The 26,045-nt window shown below is 42.6% G+C and overlaps 4 protein-coding genes and 1 long non-coding RNA gene across 5 annotated transcripts in view; 3 read left to right on the forward strand and 2 right to left on the reverse strand.

The window, feature by feature from the left end:
- Positions 1–26,045, reverse strand: part of LOC118338552 (sodium-coupled monocarboxylate transporter 1-like) — a 60,860-nt gene that overhangs the window by 8,437 nt on the left and 26,378 nt on the right. The gene's annotated exons all lie outside the window — the stretch shown is intronic.
- LOC118338618 lies at positions 1,534–3,275 on the forward strand. Its single transcript, XR_004797269.1, has 3 exons — positions 1,534–1,671; positions 2,785–2,922; positions 3,218–3,275. It is a non-coding gene; the product is annotated as an uncharacterized LOC118338618 (long non-coding RNA).
- LOC118341816 (FYVE, RhoGEF and PH domain-containing protein 4-like) lies at positions 3,435–9,465 on the forward strand. Its single transcript, XM_035680212.1, has 14 exons — positions 3,435–3,673; positions 4,187–4,649; positions 4,918–5,063; positions 5,154–5,310; positions 5,566–5,704; positions 5,857–5,915; positions 6,020–6,163; positions 6,419–6,591; positions 7,169–7,199; positions 7,294–7,377; positions 7,475–7,600; positions 7,694–7,837; positions 8,139–8,279; positions 8,878–9,465. The coding sequence occupies exons 1-14, from the start codon at positions 3,435–3,437 to the stop codon at positions 9,187–9,189; spliced, it is 2,358 nt and encodes a 785-aa protein (XP_035536105.1). The 3' UTR covers positions 9,190–9,465.
- LOC118338568 (DENN domain-containing protein 11-like) lies at positions 9,385–21,140 on the reverse strand. The gene is made up of 9 exons (XM_035675874.1): positions 20,384–21,140; positions 18,010–18,109; positions 17,567–17,725; positions 15,298–15,454; positions 15,064–15,202; positions 14,243–14,374; positions 13,959–14,109; positions 12,767–12,835; positions 9,385–12,339 (listed from the first exon to the last, which is right to left on the reverse strand). Exons 1-9 carry the CDS (start codon positions 20,787–20,789, stop codon positions 12,144–12,146), a joined length of 1,509 nt encoding a protein of 502 aa, XP_035531767.1. The 5' UTR covers positions 20,790–21,140; the 3' UTR covers positions 9,385–12,143.
- On the forward strand, positions 21,361–25,977 carry arl1 (ADP-ribosylation factor-like 1). Its single transcript, XM_035675881.1, has 6 exons — positions 21,361–21,505; positions 22,266–22,403; positions 23,605–23,686; positions 23,989–24,100; positions 24,726–24,904; positions 25,138–25,977. Exons 1-6 carry the CDS (start codon positions 21,502–21,504, stop codon positions 25,166–25,168), a joined length of 546 nt encoding a protein of 181 aa, XP_035531774.1. The 5' UTR covers positions 21,361–21,501; the 3' UTR covers positions 25,169–25,977.

The raw sequence follows: 26,045 nt of genomic DNA on the forward strand, positions 1-26,045 counted from the left end.
ATTTAATTGCATTATTCCAAAGTAAATAAAACCTACAGAAAGCTTAATAAGAGAGTCTTAGTCTTATTGGCTCTAAATGGGTTTTCTTCATTCAGTGCGGTTATATGAATGCATAATCCCCAGTTGTAGCCCAAATGCTTTAATGTGTCCAGATCACCATAAGTGGTTTACCAATGGGTTTTGATTACTGTTTAAAACACTGTTCAACAATAATCCATTTTTCCAAATCAAAATCAACAGTGGAAACGCCCAGGAAAAACATTGACAGGCAGCCACTGTGTGTGTGTATACGTGTGTGTACACAAATTGTTAGGCATAGTTGGCTGTTAGCCTCTTAGATTGTTGGATTACTGCACTGAAATCTCTTTCCCCTGATTCAGCCTGGACTTTGCCTGTGTGTCTTGAGACCAGCATTTGTCAATCCCTCACACACACACACACACACACACACACACACACACAACGCGCACAAAGGCCGCTCTGTTCCTTCATTAAGGCAGTACTATCTGTTTAAAATAGAGAAGAACGTTTGCGCCTATGGTACTGTCAGATGCAGGATTCTACAGTGCCATCCATCTCTCTATATAATGCAAATGAGTCCCTGGCTTGATGTCAGCCTTGCTGAAACAACCACACGTGCAAAATATAGCTTTTAAATAGTTCTTCATTTTTAAGATGAATACGTCATTGACTTTTTTGCAGGAGGGCTGTTAAAACTGCTAAAATCTCAACTGAGAGGCTAGAAAGTGATACACACGGTAGTGCCTTAATAGTTGAAAATATTAAAGGGATAGTTTGACATTTTGGGAAAGAAATGTATTCACCTTTTTTTCCCAGAGAGCTAGAAAATTGCTAGAAAGATTTGCCTACCAGCTCCTCTAAATCTCACTTAATTAAATGTTCTTTTTAAACCAAAGTGTAAAAACTAGAGACGTCTGAATGGATTTAGTGTTTTCTTTGGTCCCATCAGAGTGATACATCACATTCTCCCACTTAACCTTTCATTCATCATCATTCATCCTATGAATAAGTGAAGCTTATAAATGTCATATTTTTGAACCAGGACCTCATATTTGAATCAAGTCGATCAGATGTTGTAGCTACGGCTGTTTAATGTGTCGGATAATCCAAATTGAAGTACGCAAAAGTATTGTAACAGACCCCGTCTCTGGATCAGGACATCCCTAGTAAAAAACATGTTGTGGTTTTATGGTTTTATATAACCTAAAAAATGCACAAACACAGTATTTTTATTTTCCAATATCTCTTCAACCTGACCAAATTGAAATGGTAGAAGCTTTTGAATAACTGTGGCCTTTACAGCCTTCAGCATGCATCTTTCTCTCAAGCGTTTGTGCTCCACCTAGAGACGGTTGCTGTCTAAAGAGGACTCTGTGGGAATGATGGCGCTCTGTTTGTGTTGTCAAGCACTGAACGTTGCCTCTCAGACGCTGACATGACTTAACGTCACTGGCAAAGGTTGGACACTATGGAAAGAAGAGAGAAGTGAGAAAGCAGAAGTACGGCGTTGTTGAGAAAGTAGGCTTTAGCTGTCTACACATGACCAGCAAATCTGTTAACGCTTGAGCGGAGTCAGGAATGAAGGCGAAAGCTTCACTTTGTTACATAAGTCATGGATAATCTGCCCATAAGTTTGGAAAAGAACTGCAGGTAAGAAAACACGGTTTGAATGTAGTAAGTTGTTGTGAAGTATGAGGATGTGGAGAAGAAGTGAAACAGCAGTGAATACTGGGATGTGTTTAACATGCACACACTGTCTATTGTTTATTAGCTCAAATACAAAACCGGTGTAAAGCAAGACTTTTATCTGCTTCATCTGTATGGCTTCTGGACCAAAAGTAAACCTCACCTGGAACATTCTGGACTGGACTGGACTACATTTAAATGAGTTGGTTTAATCTTTTCAATTTCTGACTAACTCTTACAGGCAGGGATGGAATATAATATTCCTAAATATTTTCATTAGTCTTAATCACAAGAATCGTGTTTTTGTCCTTTTTTTAGAAAGTTTTTTTCTCTACACGTGGGAGATCAGGGAGTGGGTCCTCTTTTAGGGTGTCCGCCATGTTGAACTGCCATGTAACCCAGAACGGGCAAACCAAACGCTGGCTCTAAATAGGGCTTTTCACAGCCACTGTAGTTTCTCCTACATGCTTGAAGGTGAGGTTGAGGCGAGTGGGTTGCAGTAATCTGCAAGATGCCACTAAATCCTACCCACTGGTTCTTTTAATCCCAGTGACCACATACAACAGGCAGAAACAAAAACAGCACAGCAAGAGACGGTGCATCATACTGTACTGTAACAACCCAAGTGTTGCAGAAACACAGTATGGTGTTAGCAGTTGAGGACAGAGCAGGAACCTCTGAATCATCCACTCAGAATGGCTCAAAGTTGATGAAATGTTGTATACAGTTTCCCAGGACTCAGCAAAATAGGTTCTCGAAACACACCATCAGTGGGCATTCTAACAAATGCATGGTTCAAAGGTCAAAACCAGTACATTTTATTTTAATAGTAGTCAAGGTCACAAATGGGGAAATGTTTTTTGGGGAAAATGTGTACAATGATTTTACATTTTTCCACTTATGCCATTATTATAAAATATAGTATTAAGACAATTTGAGTTTAAATATTTCACCCAGTATAACTGTAGCCTTGGGAAAGTGTGAAAGATGTATACAGAAAACATTGGCGTGTGTGTGTGTGTGTGTGTGGATAAATATGTACATATGGTTTAACATAGTAACTACTTGTTGTTGTAGTGAGCAGTGGAGTGCGAGGCTCGTACAGCTGTGGCCGTGCTTGTGACAGCGTCTGTGGAGCGGAGCCAAACTCTAAACCTGGAGCAGAGGAAGACATTAAAAGAAGCCCCGCTGTAGGATCACCTTTCAAACCACAAGGTAGGCTGACAGGATGTGAACATTAACGCTGTCCTCTCCTGCCCAGCTGTAACATTAGTTAGCTCAAAAATGCACACTTCCTTCTCTGTGATGATACGATTGGTGGGTGTAGGTCGGTGGAAAGAAAATAGTTATACATGAAACTGTTGACAACAGGTGGTGTGGATTATTTGGAGTATTTTGTGGCACCATAAGCCCGGGCGCGTCTAGTTTGATTGTTTAAAAGAGAAGCAGAATTATTCTACCTGCAATTACATTGTTAGTATTCCTCATGTGTTCTGCTATCTCTTTGCAGTGCCTCCTAGAAACCAGCTCACCTCCTGAGTCCTCTGAAGGACAGGACAGCTCAAGCCACAGTCGCGCGACCAAGAATTAATACCTTCAGTGGCGTAATGGCACAGAGCAAGATCAGAGTCCTAGCAGGAGGTTGTGTAGTTTTCTATTTTCCTGTGTCAGCAGCACAGAAGGTGTAGGCCCTGAGTCCTGTCAGAGGAGGATGGAACCGTTTCTGAATGGATTATTTGGAGCACGCACATCAGCCCTGCCACGACACACTGAAGGATTCCAACAATCTCATGGCAGTCCATTTCAGTCTCCCAAGTCCAGGCAAAAGAGGCAGATTCCAGGAGTGCGGCGTACTGACCGGGAAGGTGGCACGTAAGGCGTGTCCCCAGAGGAAGCAGGATCCCTCTCGCAGGGGAGTACTTGCGCAGCCCGAGTTTCCTGCTGCAGGCGGAGGAGATGGCGGAGCGTACAAGGGCCGCCACAGGACGGTCGAAATCCTGGCTCGACTCCACAGAATCCCAGCCGCAGACGAAGGACAAGGAGAAGAAAAGGGGAAATCTTGAGTGTCCTGACGCTGATTGCTTTACTGGGAGTGAAGCAGGTTGGATTTTGAATTTGCTACACGTTAACCTGCTGAACGTACCTTCCTGTAGCCTGTATAGCGAATCAAGGGTAGTAATCCATCATTCGTAGAGTAGGAGTAGATAGACTAGATAGAGTAGGTAGAGGGTAGATGAGCTAATAGGAGTACCTTGTATTGTATCCCGGGATTCAAATCGGCAGTGTAGCTCAGTAGCGCGAAAATCACAAAACATACATTAAAAGCATGTACATAAACTCAAATTAAAAACCCTGACCTAGTAAGAAGCAGGAACCATTGCAGAAAGGGTAAACGGTGGTGCAAGGGCGGGGATGGATGTGCAAATACAGGTAGACATATTAGTCTAATTTTTAATGATGGTGAACTTTATTTCTGCAGTATTCACGCTGAAAAAGGTGAACGCTCTCCACTGAATTTGCTGCAATCACCCAACTACAACGGGCCAGCCATCACCATCAAAGCACCAGTTAACCACAGACTCAATCACTCTGCTAATGAAGCCCATCTGTCAAGCAATGGCAAAGAGCATTCCCCTGGACTAATGACTGGCAAAGCGCAGGGGAAAGTGAACGAGAAGGGAAGAAATGACAAAATGGAAGATGGCAAGTTACCAATAGGATATGGCTCGAAGTCTTCTTGCCAGTGGAATGAAGCAACAGCAGAAGATGGCAGGATTCATGAGGAGTCTAAAGGTGAACAGAATGATGACGAGAAGAGGAAGGAGAGAGGAGGAGGCGAGCCAAAGGATGAAGAGAAGACGGAGCAGAAATTGTACAAGATAGCCAATGAACTCCTGCAGACAGAGAGGGCCTACGTGGCTCGTCTCCACCTGCTTGACAAGGTATTCTATTTGGGGCTCCTTCTATGAAAACACAATGCAATTAGTGCTAAAAGATACAGCTACGTGCCTCTTTAGGTCAGCGTAGTTCTTATTATGAGGCATGGATGTCCTTTACTGCCACATTCTCAACAGACTTCTCTGTGTGTGTATGTGCTACTGCAGTACTAGATACTTTGTGGTCTTGAGGAATACAACACTTCTTATGTAGAAGATCAATAACTGTCCAGATGAATCCCCATATGTTGCCCCTCTCTAACTCCCACCACAGGTGTTCTGCTCACGCCTAACAGAAGAGGCCGGTCGAGGCTCATTCCCTCCCGAGGTGATCAAAAATATCTTCTCCAACATTTCCTCCATCTACTCCTTCCATAGCCAGTTTCTGCTACCTGACCTAGAAAACTGCATCAGCCACTGGTGGGTGTCACCGTCCAAATACTTACAGACAGCCTGTACTATAAGTCTAGACCCTTACACCCCTGACCTCCCCACTTCCACCAAATGTAGGCGCGAGAGCCCAGGCCTGGGTAATGTCCTGCTGCAACACGCACCCTTCCTGAGGATGTACGCCGACTACATGAGGAACTTTGACCAGGCAATGGAGCTAGTGAGGACCTGGACCGAACGCTCCTCTGCCTTCAGAAACATCATCCAAGACGTACAGGTGAGACATACTCCGGCTTGGGGAATAACAGATTGCATGTAACAGAGTAATCAGGATCCATTATAATAATCCATTACCGTTACAAAAAAAGAATCAGAAAGACATCATCAGCTTACAGTGACATGGAGTAAAATTGTAATCCTGCTAACAATCCCCATTTTTAAAGTAAAGAACAATATACTAACATGAACAGGTCATTAGTAATTTGTGTGGTGTGAGCAGGATGTTCTGTATGTGTGTTGTCCTTGTTTTTAGAGTCAGGAGGTGTGTGGCAGCCTGACCCTGCAGCACCACATGCTGGAGCCAGTCCAGAGGGTTCCACGTTACGAGATGCTGCTCAGGGATTACCTGAAGAAACTGCCCGAGGACAACCCAGATTATCAGCCGGCTCACAGTAAGTGCGCTGTTGTTATCGCACTCTGTTGACCTCTTCATCATGTGCTGGCTTATGGAGTGTGCTTGTGTTGGATTTTTATTGTTGCTCTCTTTGTTCTGTTTTGCTCTCTAATAAGTAGAATGAACCTCTTCCTTTCTTCTCTCCCGCAGAGTCCTTCCGGACCATTTCCATGGCAGCCACCCACTCAAACAGCGCCATCCACAAAGCCGTACGTTACCATTAACTACCACATCATTTACCTTTTGCCAGATTTTTTTGACATCAATTAAATGAAAAGCCAGTATTGTCATTGTTAAATTTCTCTCCCTGTAGGAGAGCCTGAAGCGGCTGCTGGAGATTTATGAGATGGTTGGAGAGGAGGAAGTGGTCAACCCAACCAACGAGTTCCTCAAGGAGGGTCGCCTGCTCAAGCTTGCTGCCAGGAACACATCGGCCATGGAGAGGCATCTATTCTTGGTTAGAACACTGATGTTTATACACAAACAGATGCAGACTCATTACATCTTTTTGTTTGTTTTTGTTTGTTTTTGTTTGAGACAATGATCGATAATCTGCCAAAAACATTTTGACTGTGCATATCTACCCATCTAATATGAGTTTGTTTGACCTTTTTATTAACATAATACCATAGTTGTTTTAAACTGCACCTTTTCTAATTCACTCTAGTTAAGAGTCTAATTGTAAATTAGGTTATATAACTTTTCTCCACAGTTCAACAACTTTCTGCTGTGCTGCACTCCTAAGTTCAGCCTCGTTGGGCAGCGTTTTACTGTCCGCTGCAGGATCGGAGTGGATGGCATGCAGGTGCAGCAGACCACCAATGAAGGCCATCCATACACCTTCCAGGTCTCTGGAAAGGAGAGGACCCTTGAGCTGCAGGCCAGGTGTGTGTGAGTTCTAAAAGTGGGGTGTATCTAAGTTGAGCTCAGTGTTTGCCTGCGTTTTTTTTTGTTTGGTTGTTAGTTGACATCTCATTTTGTCACCTTGTAAAGTTGTCTGCCTAAAAAAGTATGTTAAAGCAGCAACAAGGAAGTTAAATTTTTTTTGTTGATTCTGGCAGCTGTGGACAAAAGCGGCAATGTTTCCACAGCCTTGTTTGATTGATATTCAAAGGGAATTCAATCGAATCTGATCCGGTTGCAGGCATTAAAAATAATTACATAGAAAGAGCCAATGCTCATGGTGCTTATGTAGATCATACAGAGGCATCAGTATTAAATTTAGACTGTTTCGTAACCAGTTCAAAACTCCTCGAAGTAGGTTTATATAACAAATTGAGAGGATTGTGCAGCTTTGGTAGAAGCTGTTCGAGTTGGAAAGTACATGCATTTGATTTGATTTCAAATTACTTAACATATTTGTAGTCTGTGAACATAATTATGTGTTATTAAACATCAATGCATGTACATAAATGTTTTGTAAATTAAATTGTAATTGTCATTGTTTATTTTTTTTTTCAAGCTCTGAACAAGATAGAGATGAGTGGATAAAGGTAAAGGGGTATTTATTTACAGTAGTGTTTGGAGCAACACATTAAATATTAAATGGATTGGGGAAAAGATAATAATTAATTTTTTTTTCACCAGTTAATTCAGGAAGCCATTGATGTGTTTCAGAAGAAAAATGAAACCTTCAAGTTGGCTTCTAAGGAGCTAAACGTAGAAGAACCAGTAAGTTTGATGATATCAGAAGTGGGTTGTACATTTATAATCTATTCTAAAAACAAAACAAAAGGACTTCTACATCTGCGACCTTTGTGTTTTCTAGACTGAAGAACTTGGCCGACGTGCCCCTCGCTGGATCAGGGACAACGAGGTGACCGTGTGTATGAAATGCCAGGAACCCTTCAACGCGCTCACCAGGAGAAGACACCACTGCAGAGCCTGTGGCTGCGTGAGTGACGAGATCCGGTAGCTCTGTGTTAAACACACTGCACACAAAAGCTCTTTTTGACAATATAGCAATGGTGGTTTCTCTGCTCCCCAGGTGGTGTGCTGGAAGTGTTCAGACAATAAAGTGGCTTTAGAGTATGACAATAACAAGCTGAACAAAGTGTGTAAAGCCTGCTACTCCATCCTGACCGGTCAGAGAGGGGAGAGGGTGGAGGGGAAGAAGAGACGAATAGTGGAGGTGAGCCTTGTGTTTTTGAACGGTTATGACAAGGGTTATCTTTCAAATCAAAGACAGTTCTACCCTGAAGTCATTTCTGTTATGGATGCTTGAACATGTATACATTTTCCCATTTTACACAGCTGGCAGTGGTGAATAAAACCAACTATACTAAAACACTTTTTTAAAACTGACATTAAGAATTCAAGTGTGGTATCTTCTGCAGAGAAAATGGAATTTTTTTAAAAACTTTTTAGGAGCACAAAATACAATATACCGAAGGGAAGTCTTTAACAGCATTGTGTTTTCTTCTGTGCGTCAGCTGGAGGCATCTCCAGTGTCCACTGACGGCGTGATGAGTGGCTTCCTGCTGTACGGTGACAACCCCAAGACCTGGCAACAGGTGTGGTCGGTTATCAGCAGAACTGAACTTCCGACCCTCTGTCTGTACGCTGCTCCACAGGTAGGCATCTCCGCAATACTACCGTATTATTATATTTTGTATCATTGTTTATGTGCCACATACTCACTGGTGTTCTGTATTTCGCTGTGATTTGTGTGGAACTGTTTCTAGAGGGTATGCATGTGATGCTGTCATATGTCACCGCAGTCACAACATTAATAGTCAGCATCTTTAATCACGCACTGGCATGGAAAAAAAAGGAAACTGCTAAAATTGTGAAGAGCTGTTGTGCAATCAACTGCACAAACATATTTTGAAAGTTTGAAACCCGAAGGCTACAGAGTATTACCTGCTTCTGTTATGAATGAAACCAAATAAAACTAATTATGTATCCACAGAAAACGGTAATATCCTTATTCTCCAAAAACAAACAGTTCTCCTTTTTAATGTCAACATACCACTGACTGGCAATGAGTGGTGGCCTGTGAAATAAGTACCATTGCTGCATATCCTTTATTAGAAAACACACTTTTCTGTTGCAGCCCTGCTGATGACAAAAGAAGCTTGTTTTTCCATACAAAATCTCGCCATGCACAGCTTCAACCTTCACATCCATCACATGCTTTTCTATCCCTTTCATTCACCCCCATATCTCCAGGATGTAAAGCCCCTATCCTGTATACCTCTGCTGGGCTACAGAGTGGAGGATTCCCTTCAAGAGCTCCAGGGTCAGCCTTGTTTCTGTTTAAGCCAATCCAGAGCAACCCACACGTTCTCCTGCGATAGCTTGGACCTCAAACAGAGCTGGCTGACTGTTCTTAAAGTTGCTGTGACAGGCAGGATGCCACTCAGTGGCTATGACATCACCACAAGTGGCTCCAGATGTGGAATTAAGGGTAATGTGAATGATGGAAGAGTCTCTAGTGGTGAGGAATTTATCATCAATGGCAACATAGAAAACTACTCCTGAATGTTTGAGATTAGCCACGATGGAAAGGAAGAAATACAAGCATATACACGAACACACAGCAACAAATGAAACAAGTGCACTGATAATAAAGACGGTGGCTTTGAACTGCACATTTTGATAAAATGAATGAAATGTAGAAATGAAATTCAGGAATGTAAAGATTGTTGATAAATAATATTCAGACTGAGAACTGTGTTTTCCTTATAAGTGGCAATGCACTTTATTTCTGAAATGGTTTACAGTAAAATAAATAAAGTGAAGGTGTTTTAACATGACTTGGACTATCCCTTCAACTACAAACATGGTTGCTTCAGCACTGTACAGGCTGTCTAAGGTGCCATGCGATGTGGTGTGAAAATACGCTATGTTTTCTTACAGCGGACAATTGAACACATAATTGCATGAGGGTTTCACAGAGGCTCAGTGGGATCTTAATTGCCTTATAAAACACATTCAACTGATCCCATTTCTTCACAGATAATGTTACAGCAATTGAATATCTACACTTAAAAACGATTTACAGCTAAACAAACTCTTAACAGAATACATAAAAAAAATTAAAAGGACCAAAGCAATCAGTGTAAAACAGAAATTGACAGAATAATAACCTTTAGTTTGTTGTTGTATAAAGCCCATAGAGTAACCAAAGCACCAGGTTAGCTTAGTGTGCAGCATGTCTCAAAAAGAAGACACTTCAAATAAAAATTATTGACTTTGAAGCAGCTACAAGGAACTTTTGATTCTGGCAGCCGCTGTGGACAAAAGCGGTAGTGCCGTGTTTCATCTGATTTCAAGGGAAATTGGACTGAATTTGACCCAGTGGCAGGCATCAAGAATAACAAAATATAGAAATAGCCAATATTTTCACTGATGGTCTTGTTGTCTTATAACGTCAGTTTCATAACCCAGTTAAAAGCTCCTTGTAGTATATTTAAATTATTTCAAACAAATTTTTCTTCTTTAGTGCATGTATTTTCATGTAGCAATTATGTAGTGGTGAATCCTCTAAAGGAAATTCCTTAAAACACTGACCTTGGTGTTCCACATGAATAACTACACTATATGTGATCTATGGAGGTATGCAGGGTGAAATTGAAAATGTCCCATAAAAGGGAAAAGTTGCTTAAAGCTACATTAATTAGTATTTTATATTAACAGAGTCAAATTACTTTATGTAATGTGAAAAAGGTCACTGTTACTGACAAACTTGCAGAGAATTCTCACTAAATTTCTGTAGCTCTACAGAGTTTTTTTTAGCCTCTTAGCTAGTTCTGGTTTTATGGACCATTTTTACTGCATGGTTCACTCAAACCACTCGACCATATTTACAGCATCAACAGACTGTTGCTTTTGGCAAAATGTTTTGATAGACTGACTATACGCTACTAATCCAGCACTAAACAGGAGACACACAAAGTTAGCAGCTAGCTAGTGAAGAACGTTGAACAGCTAGCAGCTATATCCAATTCAGGCCATTATTTGTTAACATGTTGGCCTTTGAAAACTTAAGCTAATGATGTAGTAGTCAGTTCTTATGCCCTCTAGTGGCCAAAATTTGATTAATGCAGCTTTAAGGTTCTCGCTTAATTTCCCAATAACAACGAACCTCAGGGTCTAATGTTTCTTTCATGTCACTTATGCACTACCTCCTGCATCAACAGCAATATGCAACATAAAATACCAACAAGTGCAATTTCTGTTTTGCTGTTGACAAAGCTGAAAGTATACGTTGCTATGGTGCGCTTCAAAATGTACAGAGCTTAAAAGTTACAGAATTGTGTCTTATTCGATTCTCTATGATCTATTCTAGAGATGGTAGCTGTTAAAAAAAGATCAACTCAGTGTCTCTGAATTGAGAGAATCATCTGAAGTTGTGAACTCTCCCCCTAAAGGCCCGTCTTTGACTTGACACTAGAGCTGCAAACACAACTGGACATTTAAGAACAGCAGTAAAGACTAAACGGTGCTCATTGTGCAACAGCTTATTCTTCTGAACTGCAGGCCCAGCTGACAGCCAGGGTGCAAATAAGCCATTTCAGATAGCCTCTATGTCCTCGTGGACATCACCCTTGCCTGTTGGACATCATTAGAAAATCTGATTTGGTCATAGCTCAGGCCAAAAATAATTAGTCTTGACATTAACTGCTCATTTGTGGCTTTAAGTGCCACTTAAACAGCAGTGCTTACAGACATGGCTCTTGAAGACAAAGGTGGTTTGACCTGCTTGTAGTGACATAAGTTAGATTTTAAGGAAGGAGGCCCTGATTTGGACATAGAGGCTTAAAAATGAGATGTTTAAAATCCAGCACTTACAAGGATAGCAACACTGGCAGAGAGGCGGACCCCATATCACACATACGCTGACACACTGTACATAAAAGGAAAAAAGCAATACTATTTACAGGAAGGCTGCCTCTCTATTACACTTACATACATTAATCCTCAGTACACGTTTTGTTCACTGAAAATCGCCCAAATCGCTGGCTTCATCTCAGAATTGTCTTGCTCTGTCATTCAACTTGATGTCCAAGTACAGTTCAGGCCACTTTAGTGTTAATTTGATGTTATCTTCACCTTGCGTTTGGACCTGCCATCCATTGAATTCACACACGGCTCAGTGTTGAAATACTGCAGCTGTATCCAATCCAGAGAAGCAGCCGTGGTAATCCATCTTAAGGGTGAGTTTATCTCGGAGAGGATGTATCAAGTAGAACTGACCGAATTACAGGACTTTAAATGTTGGTCCTGCCATCAGGTTGTGAGGGAGCAGAACCACGGTGAACAAAAGAAGCACGGGGAGATGTACAACAAAAATAAAAGATATACCAGAGAAATTTCTGGTGGCTCAAACCGTCCTGAAGACTCCAAGAAGCCAGTAATGCAGCACTCAAAGCTCAACCCCCTTTTAAAACGAGCAGTGATGAAAGGCGGAAAGCTAGCCCGTCTGTTGTCTCTCAACTGCAGCACAGCTGCTCCGACACCAGCAGGGTGTCATAGCCGTAGATCTCCAGCAGGTGGAGCAGGAAGAGCCTGTCTCCATGGGGATCCAGACCCATGGCTCTCACACTCTCCTGGGTCAGCGTGGGATCTGGGCTTGCTGCCACCTCACTGAGGGTCTGGAAAATCCTGTTGTTCTGCTCCAGGAAAAACCTGGATAAGAAGGTAGGAAGATGGTAGCTTCACAACTGAAATGTATTCGAATAAATGTATTTTCTAATCATTTAGAAAATGATCTACAAAGTTTCCCCCCTTTGTTTTGTTCCCCTTGTCCTTCATGCTTTCCTCCCACATTACCCTGGTTTTCATTCCATGTCTCTTAGCTGAACAGTAGCAGTGATAACATGGGAAAAGCATAAAAAAAATAGCACAAATATGCACTTTGTGAGATTTAGTAAGTACAGCGAGTGTGAGAAGAGGAGAAAGGTCAGGAGATTCTGTCAGGCTCATTACCTCTTTCATTAAATTTTAAGTTTCTTCCCAGGATCCTCATAAAAAGATCAAGTTGTGTCAGCTCTGCGTACAGTGGTTAATCAGTAGTTACCACTCCGCTGGCTGGTTGAATGAATCATACACTTACAGAATAAAGAGATCCTCTTCGCTGGACACACAGTCTCCATTCTCCTCCTGGGAGTACAGCAACATCTGCCTGCACACACAGAGACACACTTTAAATCCGACTCTTCCTTTAAAAAACCTGCACTATTTGTGATTTATACCTAAATATGTAATGTGTACTAATTTATGAATAATCATGTATTTTCATTTAGGAGAGTTAGGCTTTACTCGTGCTTCGAGCTGTTAATGTTAGCGTGACAAAATGCTAATACAATGTTAACATACTAACGGTGGTGAGTGCAGCTGAGGCTGATGGGAATGTCATTAGTTTTGCAGGTACATAAACTGAAGTAGTGGACCAAATGTTGACCAGATCAACACTGAAGGGTTCATCATTCCCATTGCAATTTATCCTTTGGGGGCTTTAAATGTCTACATAACATGCCAAGGTAATCCATTCAATATTCATGGAGATCCGTTTGGACCAAAGTGGTGGACCGACCATCCAACTGACGGACGTCTACTGCCACACGGCTAGCATAGCTAAAGTAAAGAGTAATTTAAAATGATCAACAGTGTTTTCACATTAAGAGAAAGAACAGAAAGAAATCCAAAAGAGGATGTGGTGTGCAGAACTGATGGCCATTAGACATTTGCTCCTCTGAGAAAAACCTGCTGAATAATCTTAGAGTGCCAATTTTACTTAATCAACCCTTTAGAAAAAAAACATTGAAATGTAGGAGACTGCATTTGTCAAATTTGTTACCGATAAGGCTGGCTTATTCTATATTTTTGGTGCTATATTTTTAAAAGGTCCAATGAAACCAAAAACAAAAACAAACAATATGCTATTCCATCTTTCAGTACTTTCCACCTTTCTTACCCTGAGGCAGTCAGCCATAAGCAGCACACTGTATGTCTGACTGACTCAAAATAAACTACAGTGCCCATGTTCAGAATAATGAGGGAACATGTCAGTACATGTGGCTCACTGATGGTTTTTTAATCATGTTTGGGCAACAATGGAGCTCTACAGATGAGGAATAAGATATATTTATATTTATATACATATATTTATACTTTGGTTACATAGGAAATACATTTTAGTAGATTTAGTTCTTTGGTAGTTTTGGTATCTTTAGAGCCTTAACCTTTAAATCCCAGTCTGGAAATTACTGTTAAGCGTAAGCAGTGTTCTTTACAGTGTAACTTACCTCTGTTCAGTGAGTTTGCGATATTTATCCCTGTCTGCAGTGCTGAGGCGGAGCAGAGGCTTCAGGCCGTCTCTGCAGGTCTTTACATTCTGATTGTCTACATACACATCATACAGATCCTTCTTCTCCTCAAAGATCTTCTCAGTAGTACCTAAGAATACAAACAAGAATTGACATACAGGAGATGCTGATCATACCTGCAAAAGTTGTATATTAGACCCGACTATTTTTTTTTTTCAATGGGGCTTTTCACAAATGTTAACATGTTTCGAGCTTCCACTTGCATGCTACGTAGGAGAGTTCGTTCTCCAGGGCGCTGATATCGGCCACATTAACATAGAAGAAGGGCCGGAACTCGGGCACAGCCACACCAATCCCGGGGATGGAGATGTTTGCCAGGCAACAGCAGCAGTACACTGAGAGGGAAGAGGGGGTGGAGGGTGAAATTAGAAAAATGATGCATAGGTGTGGGAGAGGAGGAGAGCGACACAGGATGTGAATGAATGTGTGCATGACGTGTAGGCTGTCCAACACTAATACAGCTGGAAAGGGACTGCATGTACGCTGATATAAACTCTGCAAACTCATACATTAAATTAGACTTAAATAACTTTTTCTGAATGTGTTTTCTGAATATGTTTAATGGGCTTCACAGCTGAAAAAGATACACCTTTGAAAACATGAAAATCCTTGTTTTATTTGGACATTTAAAGTGAAGTGCACTTTTTACCTATCTTGCAAAAAGTTAGATGTCTGTTGTGCCGTGAGACTGTTAGCTTAGCATAAAGGCTAAAGTTCAACAACAACAAATTGTCAGTTTTCTACAATATATTTTTTGTCAACAATCCAGAGAAAAACGTGTTAATTAACAAGTTTTTGACACCTTCAGACAGAGCTAGGCTAGCTGTTTTCCCCGTTTACAGTGTTTGTGCTAAGCTAAGCTAACCAGCTGCTGGCTCCAGCTTCACAGACAGACATGAGAGCGCTATCAATCTTCTCATCTGACTCTCGGCAAGAAAGCGATTGCATGCGATTCCCAAAATGTCTAACTATTCCTTTAAACTTCTATTGAAACACTTTGTAAATAAATCCAGATGTTTTTCACCTCTGTAGCAGACCACACCCACAGGCGGAGGGGAGAAGATGAGGATGCGTCTGCGGAGGAGGGCCAGTTTCCACAGCACCATGATATGCTCCCCAAAGAAGCGGATGAACTGGGACATGCAGCCTGCAGGGTGGGTGATCTGTATTCACACACAGAGGTGCAAAAGGTTAGTGAGTAATAAAGTGCAAAAAACACCAGCTGACGAAGCCGTAGAAGCGGAAATGTCCTTCCTACCTTCATCTCAGGGTGCATGCTGTGGTTGATTGCAGCTCCCCAGGCATTGGCTGGACATCCAACAACAACACCGTCACTACTGGGTGGCAGAAGTGCTCTCTTGTCCTCATAGAAGGCCTCCAGGGGAGAGTAGTGGCCAGGGGACTGAAGCTGGAGCCTGGAGCAGGGGCAAGAAAATTGACATTAAAACTGTTGAAATTCTAAATCTCAAAATTAAATATCTTCACAAATATACAAGCAGATTTTTCTTCTTAACTTCAGCTTCTCTTAGGAAGGAATAGCTGATAAGCTACAACCACGATGTAGCTATACTTCAAATCCTGGTAAAATAATCCCAACCCAAACTATTCTAGTTAATCCCAGTATAAATTTTAGGAAATGATGCACACTGATATGAACAATGGGCAAAAAGTGCCTGGTGCTCTTTACACACAGTATAAACACCACCAAAGTGTTTTTAGGTATATAAACATACCATGATTTTTCCTCCAAATAGTATATTTTAAAAATGACTGGGATTATTGTTCACCACAGAGAGCCATTTTGATTTTAAAATGGAGCGCTAAAATGTGAAATTCATGTGGTAAACAGTCAATAATTAGTGCAGAAACAAATGATCAGCTGCAGCTCTTTGTAATACAAATTCATTTGGCCTGGAAACCCTCATTCAGTAACAATAGACTGGACTAAATTGAACTGCCACCAATAAGCAGTGGGCTAGATGTCAGTCTAGGAAAAAAGTGTATCTGCCCAACATAGCTAGACCTTGACTATGGCTATGTTTTTCTGTATTAAAGCTTTTGTTAGTTCTTAGTATTCTCTAACCACAGTCCCTCTCACAGTATTCCATTAACTCAGAAACAGAGGGAAGGCTGAGAGAGGGTAAAGGATGAAAGTATTCATAAATTCCTAACTATGTTAACCACCTCGTGACCAACAGTGAGCCCTTTATATAACTGCCATAGCAGTCAGCAGATGAGGTATCTGGAATGAGCTACGCGGGGAATGATGAGTAAGAAGCATGACCACTGTGACTGGAGGCCAGCAGAGGCCAGAGTGCGGGAACTGTGGAAAGGGAAGAGAGGAGGATCGGGGAAAGCAGAGAGAGAGAGGAAGAGAATATAGAGAGTTGTGTTCAGGACTGAAAGTGGTCTATTTGAGATGAGAGGAAAGAAAGAAGAAGAAGAAGTAGGTTGAGCGGAGCCAAAAAGCCCCACTAGCGGCCTCTGGAGGCCATTTTTGAACTTACCTGTGGACTAATGTTGCATACTTGAAGCCTCTTACTAGTAGTTAGTTTCCAGACCTGTACTATAACTGTTATGCATCCTGCTGTAAACATATGTCTGAACTTCATTCTCCCATCCTAAATGCCGGAAAATCTAATCTAAAACTGTTACTGGCGAGCACGGCTTCTGATTAGATTGTAATGTGTGTGGAATAATGGAATTATACTATTCTTTGTTTTAATGCTCTCTAAATATCAGCATCAACCATTGGAAAACCCCTATCGGTCTACCACTAATATTGTCATGTGGATCAGCAGTCACATGTAAGCAACCATGTTAACAGCCTGTCGGTCTCTCGGTCGGTCCACCACTTTTGCCAATTACATTATTGATTATTTTATAACTATTGCTCAGATGTGTTTAGTATCCTAGCCCCACTCACGAATGTAGAATCTACCTCATGAACAAACATTTATAACACTGTGTTGTATAGAGTATTTTTTTGCCCAGTAACCCCAACAAATTTGAAGCAGAGCTACAATGATTACCGTAGTCAATTAATTTAGCAGGATGAAAAACGAATTGATTGATTAATTAAAAAAGATATAGATCGTTAATTACTCATTTTGAGCAATTTATGCATGCAAAAACGTTGCTGATTCCAGCTTATTTAAGTTAAGTGTTTTGGTTCAATAAACTTTAATGTTTTTGATTTTCAATCTCAATTTTAACTCTGGGAACTCTTTAAAGTGCTCAGAAAAAACATTTGAACATTCAGAATTCCATAACAACTGTGGAAGACTGTGTGATATAATCAACAGCTCCTAAGTAGCAACCAAATGTGACATTGTGGTGACTGAATATCTTTTTGGGGATATTGGTTGAACAAAACAAGCAACTGGAAGTCGTCACCTTGGGCTGTGAACTAATGAAAATAATCATAAGTTGCAGCCCTGATTAGACGTCTGTTGTTCAGTGACAGTAACAACCCCTGCCATGTATGCAAGCAGACCACTCTGTTGCACAGAACCAGCTCCTCTTACCTGACCTGGTGCTCTAGGAAGCTCATGTAGCGGTAGAGCAGGGTGTAGGAAGGAGACAGGATCCCTACCGACTTCATCCTCGCCCCCCTCTCCACCGTGCTCTCCACCGGCATGTTGGCAAAGCAGGCGAGGCCGAAGTAGCAGCCCTTCCGGAAGTAGCTGAGGATGGAAGGGGAGAGAGGGAGAGAGAAGAGGGAGACAGACACGAAGCCATGAGTCACGAAAAGCAAAGGCACTGCCAGATGGCTGAGCTTTTCTTTTTTTTTCTTTTTTTTTTTTGCCGGGCAACGCTTTCTGTCGTTCTGTCCTGCCAGGAGGAGGAAGACATGGGGCCGCATCCTAATACTCTAAATCAGCCTCCTCCACTGGGTTGTGTCCTTCACGTTCTGAAGAAGGTGAACAACTTCCACTATTGTGCATACTGATCATACACACACACTTACATGAAGTCTGTGGTGACTCGGTGGGAGCCGCTGGCGATGGCTTTGAACTCCACTCCCTCCAGGTCCATGTCTTTGGGCAGACACCACTCCAGCATGTTCCCTAATCGCACCCACGCCACACAGAGACAATATTAAAACACACAGGCAAAGCAGACAAATGCTGATACAAGACCAGACGGTAAATATATTATCACGTTTCATTTCATGCTCATGAAACAGCAGTGACACAGCCCGACTGCGTTCCTTGGAATTCATTATGTGCCGGTTGGGCGCTGACGCTCGAGCGGCAGCTGAGCAAATACAGCCTGATAGGAGCAGGGAGACAGAGAAGGTGACTCAGACACTGTGGTTTTCAGTCTATTCAGTAGCTACATGTATCAGTCAGTGGAGCTGCTGCAGAAATATGACTTGATTGATGCTCAGATTGAGTTAACAGGTCTGTATCTTCCACTAGAGACTAAAAAGCACCTGCAACCAAACACCAAAGATGCTCTATTTTCACTTTGACAGCTGTTATTGACATGAAGTATTTAGCTTTAAGTATCATGCAGTGCGAAGTGCCTATTGAAGCTATTTCCTGCACAGACAGACCAGTATTTAAAGCTCATTACTGGTTAAAACAGTAGAGACACAATGTTTTTTCATTGCATGTTTTATTTGTGGACAAATGCACAAAAGCAGCTTTGCTCTGATTTTTGATGCATCACGTGGTTCCTGACGCTTGACTAAATCCTGTAAGAAACAATCCTCAAATCGATATTGTATATTGGCGTTGTGTCAGCCCTATACAGCACTATCATAGATGAAATACTAAAATGAACCCGGATCCTTTCCTAGTTCATCCTCAGAAATATTCTAGTACATTTTTAAATCTCCTTTGTTAGTGTGAAGCTCTCTTACCTAATTTCCTGTCTCTGCTTCACTCTAAATAAAAGTTTAAAGATACCCCCCCCCCAAAAAAAAACCAACATATATATGTATATGAAAAACCTAAAGCATGTATCTACATGAGTCAGGGGAATTAAAAGAACACCTGTTTTTAAGTGTATTAGGCTGGATTGCTCCTTTAAGGAAGCAGAAGTGGAGCTGATTATCTGTTAGTAGGGATGGAGCAAATGTTTGATGCTGCAATATCTGAATATGTTTTGTGATAACTTACCAAATCACTGACAGAACTGTCATCATAGTCTCCACTTGAAGCTGAGACAGAGGTATATTTTCCTTTATATTCTAACATAGTGCACAAACTGTGGATAAATTGGTGTGAGCGTTACAAATACTGCGGCTCTGTGCTGTTTGTTACACGCTGTTTCATCTGGGTTGTTTGTAACATTGAGCAAATATGCAAACACTGATTAATATAGTGAATAAAAGGGCGATGCTCTCCTCTATAGGTTCACATATAATGATGTACCATAGCACAACTGGCTTGTATTATTTCATATCATACATTTACCTGTTGTATTTTCTGTTAATATCCTGAAACCGGTGTGTACTGCGAACAGACCTGTGTCGTGTTTCATCTTGTCATGATTTACCCTGTGAATCCTGGCTCTGGTGTTAAGAAAACGTGGAGAGACAAGGGTAGCAATATTGACCGTACGGAGCAGGAATGCAGGAATCGATCCAGCTAATCTACCTGGAGTCCTATTTGTCGGCTTCAAATGGAGGTCTTTCCTGCAAAGCCCCTATCAGACTATGAGTACTGATACCAGTGACCCTGATCCTTCCACTGAGCAGAAAAAAATCAAACATAAATAAAATGCATTGTTATAACCTGTTCATCACCCTATTATTGTCCTGGTGTCCTGTCAATCAAACATACTGCAACATCACATAGTGTCCAGCTCCACCCTGTAGGGAACATCCTGTGGCACAATCAGGGTTTCTCTATCATTTCGAAACATTAAATCTTCTGATGCTTAAATAGATTAGCCTTCTAGGTAAGTAACCTGATTGGCTTCTATTTTGCAGGGGGCTCATCCTGTCTTCAACATGCCCCTCATTAAAAATGTATAGCCCTACTCTGCAGCCAGCTGATTGATTTCCATCACAGAGCTCGTCCTGACATTTTGACATTTTCTTTCCTGTACTTAGACTACAGAAGGTGTCGCAGCTTTTAATCGTGTCTCTAAACTTATGGCCAGGTCAGACAGAGCCACACCTGTAGGAGAAGGTTCTGCAGACTTGGTACAAACATGCGCTCTTCGTTTTGGGCGTCAGACACAGGGATTGCTTGCACAAGACGAGGCATGCTTCATGTATGTCCCCCCCCTTCCTGTCTATAAACAGTATCCTCTCCCTGTTCTGGAAAGATTTTGTATTCGATCTAACACAGCAGTGATAAATCCACGTCGCATATTTTATGTCCCACCTGATCTGGTATTGAATGTAACCACAAAGACCGACACAATCTGGTCCTTTTCCTCCCATTTCACCATCCTGTCTTCCAGGGACACCTCCCTCGATCCTGAATCCGAGGGATGCTCCTCGCTGTCGGGGCGCAGCGCTTCGTCCGCGCCCGCCGGGGTGCTGTTGGAGGTCGCGGGTGGGGCGCTGCAGCCGTCTGCGTTGGAGACAGACCTGCTGGGAGTGGGACCCCCCGGACCGCTGCTCCACCCAAAGCCCGGCGCGGAGCATCCCGGTGAGGCACGACTGTTGGAGGGGCTCGACAGTCGCTCTTTGGGGTGTGCTGCCGGCGGTGTCGCTCCGCCGGGCTTCTCCGCGGACGGAACCTCCTCCCAGTCCAGCAGAGGGGCTCGGTCCGACCGCTCCACCATCCTGTCGGCGGTCCCGCCTCGTCAGTCTCACCGCGGATTGTAAATGATGTCTCAGCCGACGGGAACCAGGTCCATCCGTAGATAATTACAGCTCAGAGCAGTTCCCGCATTGTAAAGTTATTCTAAACTGTTCAGAACGGTTGCATTTTGCATCAAATGACACGAACCGCGTAGCAGCATCCACATCTAGCTTTATAATCTTTCTTGTGTGAGGGTGATCATAAATTTGATGCTGTACAGAGAGGGCAACTCCTTCGTCTAACGTGAGCTGCATTCAAAACAATCCACCAGTTTTTGTCACATCCCCTTCACTAAGAATAGCTGTAGAACGTTTGGGAACGCGTATCCGTTTTGGCTTCTTGAACGCCCCCTGTACCACAGCGCCCGGATCGAGCCTTCTTTCTCGAGCAGCACTTTCCACTAAAACATCTACGTTTTCACAAAGCAACACACCTACAATTCACGTTTATAAACCCCCGAACGCTATTAACGTGTCAACCGCGTTGCTGAAAACATCTCAACTCGTGCCACGAGTCCGTTTTTTATATTAAAACACGGAGAAACATTGAGTGTGACGAATGTTAAGAAGCGAAACGTTGCTCGGCGAGAGGGTGGTGACGTCTTCCAGCGACACGTCAGCCACACGGAAGAAGGTCTCTGTCCGACCGACCTGCTGCAGCGTTGCTCCTACAAGGACCGTAGTTTCATCGACATGGGTGAGCGTTTTAACTGTTGGTCGGTGCTGCCTGTATTTCCCCTTCGAGTACATAAAGCCCACATGCGTATGGATAGTTTAGAGTCCATTAATTACATGTTTTGTGTCTGCCTGCTCCGTTTGACGCGGCTGTGACCAGCTAGCTCGCTAGCGTTAGCTGTTGACAGTGAATGCCGTGGGTTTTTCCTCCGTGGTGTTTCAGTGGGGCACAGTTTCCAAACGTGTTTCCCTCCCAGCTACCCGTGTTAGTTGTTTCATAATATCTTCATATTGGCGTCAAGGAACATAAAAGATGAAGCACGTTATTCAGCTCCGTCTGTCCACAACGCCAGAAGCTAACTCGCTCAACCACCTGAGTGCTATTGGCACTGCTCATTGTTAATGAGGCCATTGTTGTGAATCCGGAAAAGAGAAGGGTTTTAAAGAGCTCCAGGTGTAGAAAGAGCTCAGTCTTTAACGCCAGATTCACTTTCCTGTGTGTGGTTACTGTCACGTTTCTCTCTGTTGCTGTAATTCTTCTAGGACTCCAATGAACTCCTACTGTGGCAGTCGATTAACCATCGTTTAACCTTTTATAGTTTGATGATTTGAGTTCATAAATAAATGTATACAAAGACATAATAATGACACATGCCCATGGTTTCTCACTAGAAGCCAGAGGGTACATTTTCGATCCATCTGCTAATTAAAAGTCCCTGTTCTCAGCACTGATTCCTCCCTGTGTGTGTGTGTGTGTGTGTGTGTGTGTGTGTCTCCTTCAGGTGGTTTCTTCTCCAGTCTCTTCTCGGGCCTGTTTGGCACCAGAGAGATGAGGATTTTGATCCTGGGTTTGGACGGCGCCGGAAAAACAACCATTCTGTACCGGCTGCAGGTCGGAGAGGTGGTCACTACAATCCCCAGTATGTGCTGCTGTGCTCTCTTTCTCTACTCCCATACTGCTGTGTATTCCCCCTCAGAGAACATCCTCAGATCCACATCGGTTAAAGTCAGCCCAGACACCATTGTAACATAGTGTGACGAGAACAACCTTTGTGTGTATGGTAATTAGATTATGAATGGCATCGACCAGTAATCCTGTTGCTACATGGGTAAACCTGGGTAACCAGTCTGATCAGCGTTCTTCTTTGACACACGAGTGTTTGACTTAGAGCGGTTGTTCTCCGACGGGGGGGGCGTGGAGCCACTGCAGGTGGGGCTGCAATGACCAGGGGGAAAATATGGAGTTAAATGAATATGATTTATGTAGGGTAAACAAAATGAGAACGCGTTTGCTGGTGCTATTGTGCTAACCTTTGTTTCACTCAAATTCAACCTGGATCCTTCATTATTAGCTCCCTATCATTGGTTTAAAAAATAAAAATTGGGGTGTGAGGTGGGACTGTTTTTTTGGCGTCTGAATGCCAGAAAAAGTTTGAGAACCACGGGACTGGAGAGAAGCTGGTTTCCCTGGCTTTAATCCAATTCATTAGAGCGAATAAAGTTCGTACCGAGTACAAAGCAGCAGTGGGCAGGGCTGTCGGCATGGACAGCTGTGATACTAACAGGAAAAACAAATATTTCAAAAGGCCATCAGAATCTAAAATGATTCCTACAGCGTAGTGATAATGTTCTGTTTTTCAAACACTGAAATGTGAGTACAGACACGCGTGCTGTTTCTTTAGCCTGATGAACGGGGTGCAGGACTGTTTTGTCCACTGGCCCAACGGCGGGGACAGCGTCACATTTTACCAGCCGCTTAATAGCCTGCCGTTGTTGTTATTTTGCTGGTGAGTGAAGAAAATCAAACAGCCACTTGTATACTCTACCAGCATCTGGCTGGTGAACGGTGCTAATTGTATGCCCTGCTGATGAAGACATGGGGATTTCATTTATGCTGGTCGTCTATGGACATGTGTGCGAACAAATGTTGATTCAATTACACGCAACCCGCAATTAAAAATCCTGAGTTTTGTTTGTGATCGATTGCACAGTTCCTCGTTATGACACAGGCTGAGAATCGAACTCGAACTTGTAGTCAGCAGAACCATCACACTGTACTCTACAGATTAGATAAGGCTTGTGTGCTCTGCCCTCACTATACCAACATTTCTTTCCGCACAGCAATCGGCTTCAACGTGGAGACAGTCACGTACAGGAATCTGAAGTTCCAGGTGTGGGATCTGGGAGGACAGACGAGTATCAGGTAGGTGTACTGGCCAATGGTGCTGTGCTATGGAGCTCCCAGGAGTGAATGTGTGTATGTGGAACACAGGCGTAACTCTAAACAGCTTGTGCCTCAGCTGACATCTTGGAGAGATCAAGTTCATCTCTGTTGTTCGCGCACAACTTGAAATGTCCTCCTGATCTCGTCATCATATCGTTTGTTTTCCCTGTTTTTACATTATTTTAACCTCACAAATGTTTGAACCTTTTGCGTCTTCGCCGAACCTCCTTCTTTCAGAGGTCTCCTCTGCTGTCTCACAACCTTTGCGCTCTGCTCGACAGGCCCTACTGGCGGTGTTATTACTCAAACACAGATGCGGTCATCTACGTCGTCGACAGCAGTGACCGCGACAGGATGGGCATCTCAAAGTCTGAGCTGGTGGCCATGTTGGAGGTAAGCTGGCTTATTCTCAGCTCCAACCTAAAAACATTGAACTGACGTGAGGATATATCATTATTTCATAATCTCGAAGTCATCATGGCTAGCTGGAGAGCTGTGGAGATGTCTAACATTTCTACTCGTCCAAAGTGAAATTACCCAACTACTATTAAACAGATTTCTGTGATATTGTCTGCAGAGATCAATTTTAATCACTTTTCCTCTGCTGCCACCACAAGGTCACATTATGTATTAGGAAATTCTTAACTAGAACTTGTGTTGGTTGAATCCAGACACCAAAATTCAAATTTGAACATCTATAGTGCCAAGTGTTTGAAATTACTTTCTGTAAAAGAGGAAAATTCAATCTACACAAATTAAGATGATTTTCAAAGTAAAGTATTTCAAAACTATACATTTAGTGGTATTTAAAAAAAAAGTGGTCAAATATCAGAATGAGGCATTTAGATGCAAATTATTAAAGCTGTTTTTTGCCACAGATATTTGTACCTGCCACTTCTTTGGATTGAATTAAATGAATTGATTGTATCTCTGGCTTTACTAAGTGGATTTTCTAGAAATAATGTCCCAAAATGTCAGCTTTTCATGATGTAATTTTGCGACCCTGTGTTTTATCCAGGAGGAGGAGTTGAAGAAAGCTATCCTGGTGGTATTTGCAAACAAGCAAGACATGGACCAGGCGATGACGCCCACTGAGGTGGCCAACGCCCTGGGCCTTCCCGCCCTCAAAGACAGAAAATGGCAGATCTTTAAGACCTCGGCCACAAAGGGCACAGGCTTGGATGAGGCAATGGAATGGTAGGACGTTAATTGAAGTAGATATCTTCTGTACTGAGAGAAATAATTGATTAAAATAATGATTTTTACTTTTATCCAGATTCACATCTGTATTTGTCAAAAGCTCCCAGCCCTTTTAAAACCAGAAGACAGTGTATTACTCATTCTCTCCAGTATTCGTTCATATTGCCCAACGTGTTATGTGTTCTTTGTGTTTACCGAGACTGAATTGTATTTGCTCTCTGTCCTTGCAGGCTGGTGGATTCCCTGAAGAGTCGACAGTAAAGGCCCCCACCCATTCTGTATATACACCTGACCTTTGACCCTTCTGTATGAAGCCTTGTGACTGACTCCCTTCCCCACGTCCCACTTTTCACTGGACCAGTGATTGCACTCCTCCCCCCCTCCAACCCACCTGAAGCCTTGGCCAAGCCCTCCCAATGCCTAACGCCTTTCAAGCCTGGGACTTAGAAGCGACGGCTGCAGTAACGTCTGGACTGGGCACAAACACACTAAGTCCCATCTCTACCGGTGAAGCTTTTAGAGAGCCGTATGACTTCAGTGATGGACGGGCAACAAGTTAGTAACTACATTTTTGTGCGTTTTGGAAATGCAGTTTTTACCAATCTATTTAATCTAACAGCGTGACACACGTTATCATGCATTAGAAGGAATCAATAAATAAGACTGTGGAAAGCCCATCCACTCTGACCCTCTGTAGCATTTCTGAAATCGTCATTCGCATGTAGTAAAGCTCGAAGATCAGTAAGTGATGGGCACTCATGTCAGCAAAAGGATGCAATGAAGATCCCCATCAGAGGTTCGACCATACAAACTCCGCTCCTGCTCCTGACCTGAGCAACCAGAGACGAGGACACATCATCACCACGGAGAAGCAGCTGCTTGATTGCCAAGTCATTAGACATTTTTTAGTAGTGTGCTGGACTAGCTATACTGTATTGAATCTGTTTATTGCAGCAAGTATGAAATCCAAATTTGGATAACATACCTTTCTGCTGGCTTGCATGAAATGTTCTGATTTACTTTAGGAAATTGCAAATCTGGCCTCAAACAGTTAAAAAAAAAAAAAAAAAGTATTCATCTACTATATGTCCTCTGGCCAAGTGTTACTGCAGCCCAGGCTGTTTTTGTACTATAGGTT

The sequence above is a fragment of the Morone saxatilis genome, unplaced genomic scaffold (genome assembly GCF_004916995.1).
Source record: "Morone saxatilis isolate NCDOM2014 unplaced genomic scaffold, NCSU_SB_2.0 Contig10, whole genome shotgun sequence".
NCBI classification, from domain to species: Eukaryota; Metazoa; Chordata; class Actinopteri; family Moronidae; genus Morone; species Morone saxatilis.

What these genes read in the sequence shown, in the direction of transcription:
- LOC118341816 (XM_035680212.1), top strand. Translation starts at nt 3,435, where the DNA reads ATGGATTATTTGGAGCACGCACATCAGCCCTGCCACGACACACTGAAG. An exon ending in GAAAACTGCATCAGCCACTG is followed by an intron (nt 5,064 to 5,153) that starts GTGGGTGTCACC and finishes CACCAAATGTAG; the next exon opens with GCGCGAGAGCCCAGGCCTGG. An exon ending in ACAGCGCCATCCACAAAGCC is followed by an intron (nt 5,916 to 6,019) that starts GTACGTTACCAT and finishes CTCTCCCTGTAG; the next exon opens with GAGAGCCTGAAGCGGCTGCT.
- LOC118338568 (XM_035675874.1), bottom strand. Translation starts at nt 20,789, where the DNA reads ATGGTGGAGCGGTCGGACCGAGCCCCTCTGCTGGACTGGGAGGAGGTT. An exon ending in CGAGTCACCACAGACTTCAT is followed by an intron (nt 17,726 to 18,009) that starts GTAAGTGTGTGT and finishes TTCCATCCTCAG; the next exon opens with CTACTTCCGGAAGGGCTGCT. An exon ending in CGAACTCTCCTACGTAGCAT is followed by an intron (nt 14,110 to 14,242) that starts GCAAGTGGAAGC and finishes TTGTATTCTTAG; the next exon opens with GTACTACTGAGAAGATCTTT.
- arl1 (XM_035675881.1), top strand. An exon ending in AGCTGGTGGCCATGTTGGAG is followed by an intron (nt 24,101 to 24,725) that starts GTAAGCTGGCTT and finishes TGTTTTATCCAG; the next exon opens with GAGGAGGAGTTGAAGAAAGC. An exon ending in TTGGATGAGGCAATGGAATG is followed by an intron (nt 24,905 to 25,137) that starts GTAGGACGTTAA and finishes CTGTCCTTGCAG; the next exon opens with GCTGGTGGATTCCCTGAAGA.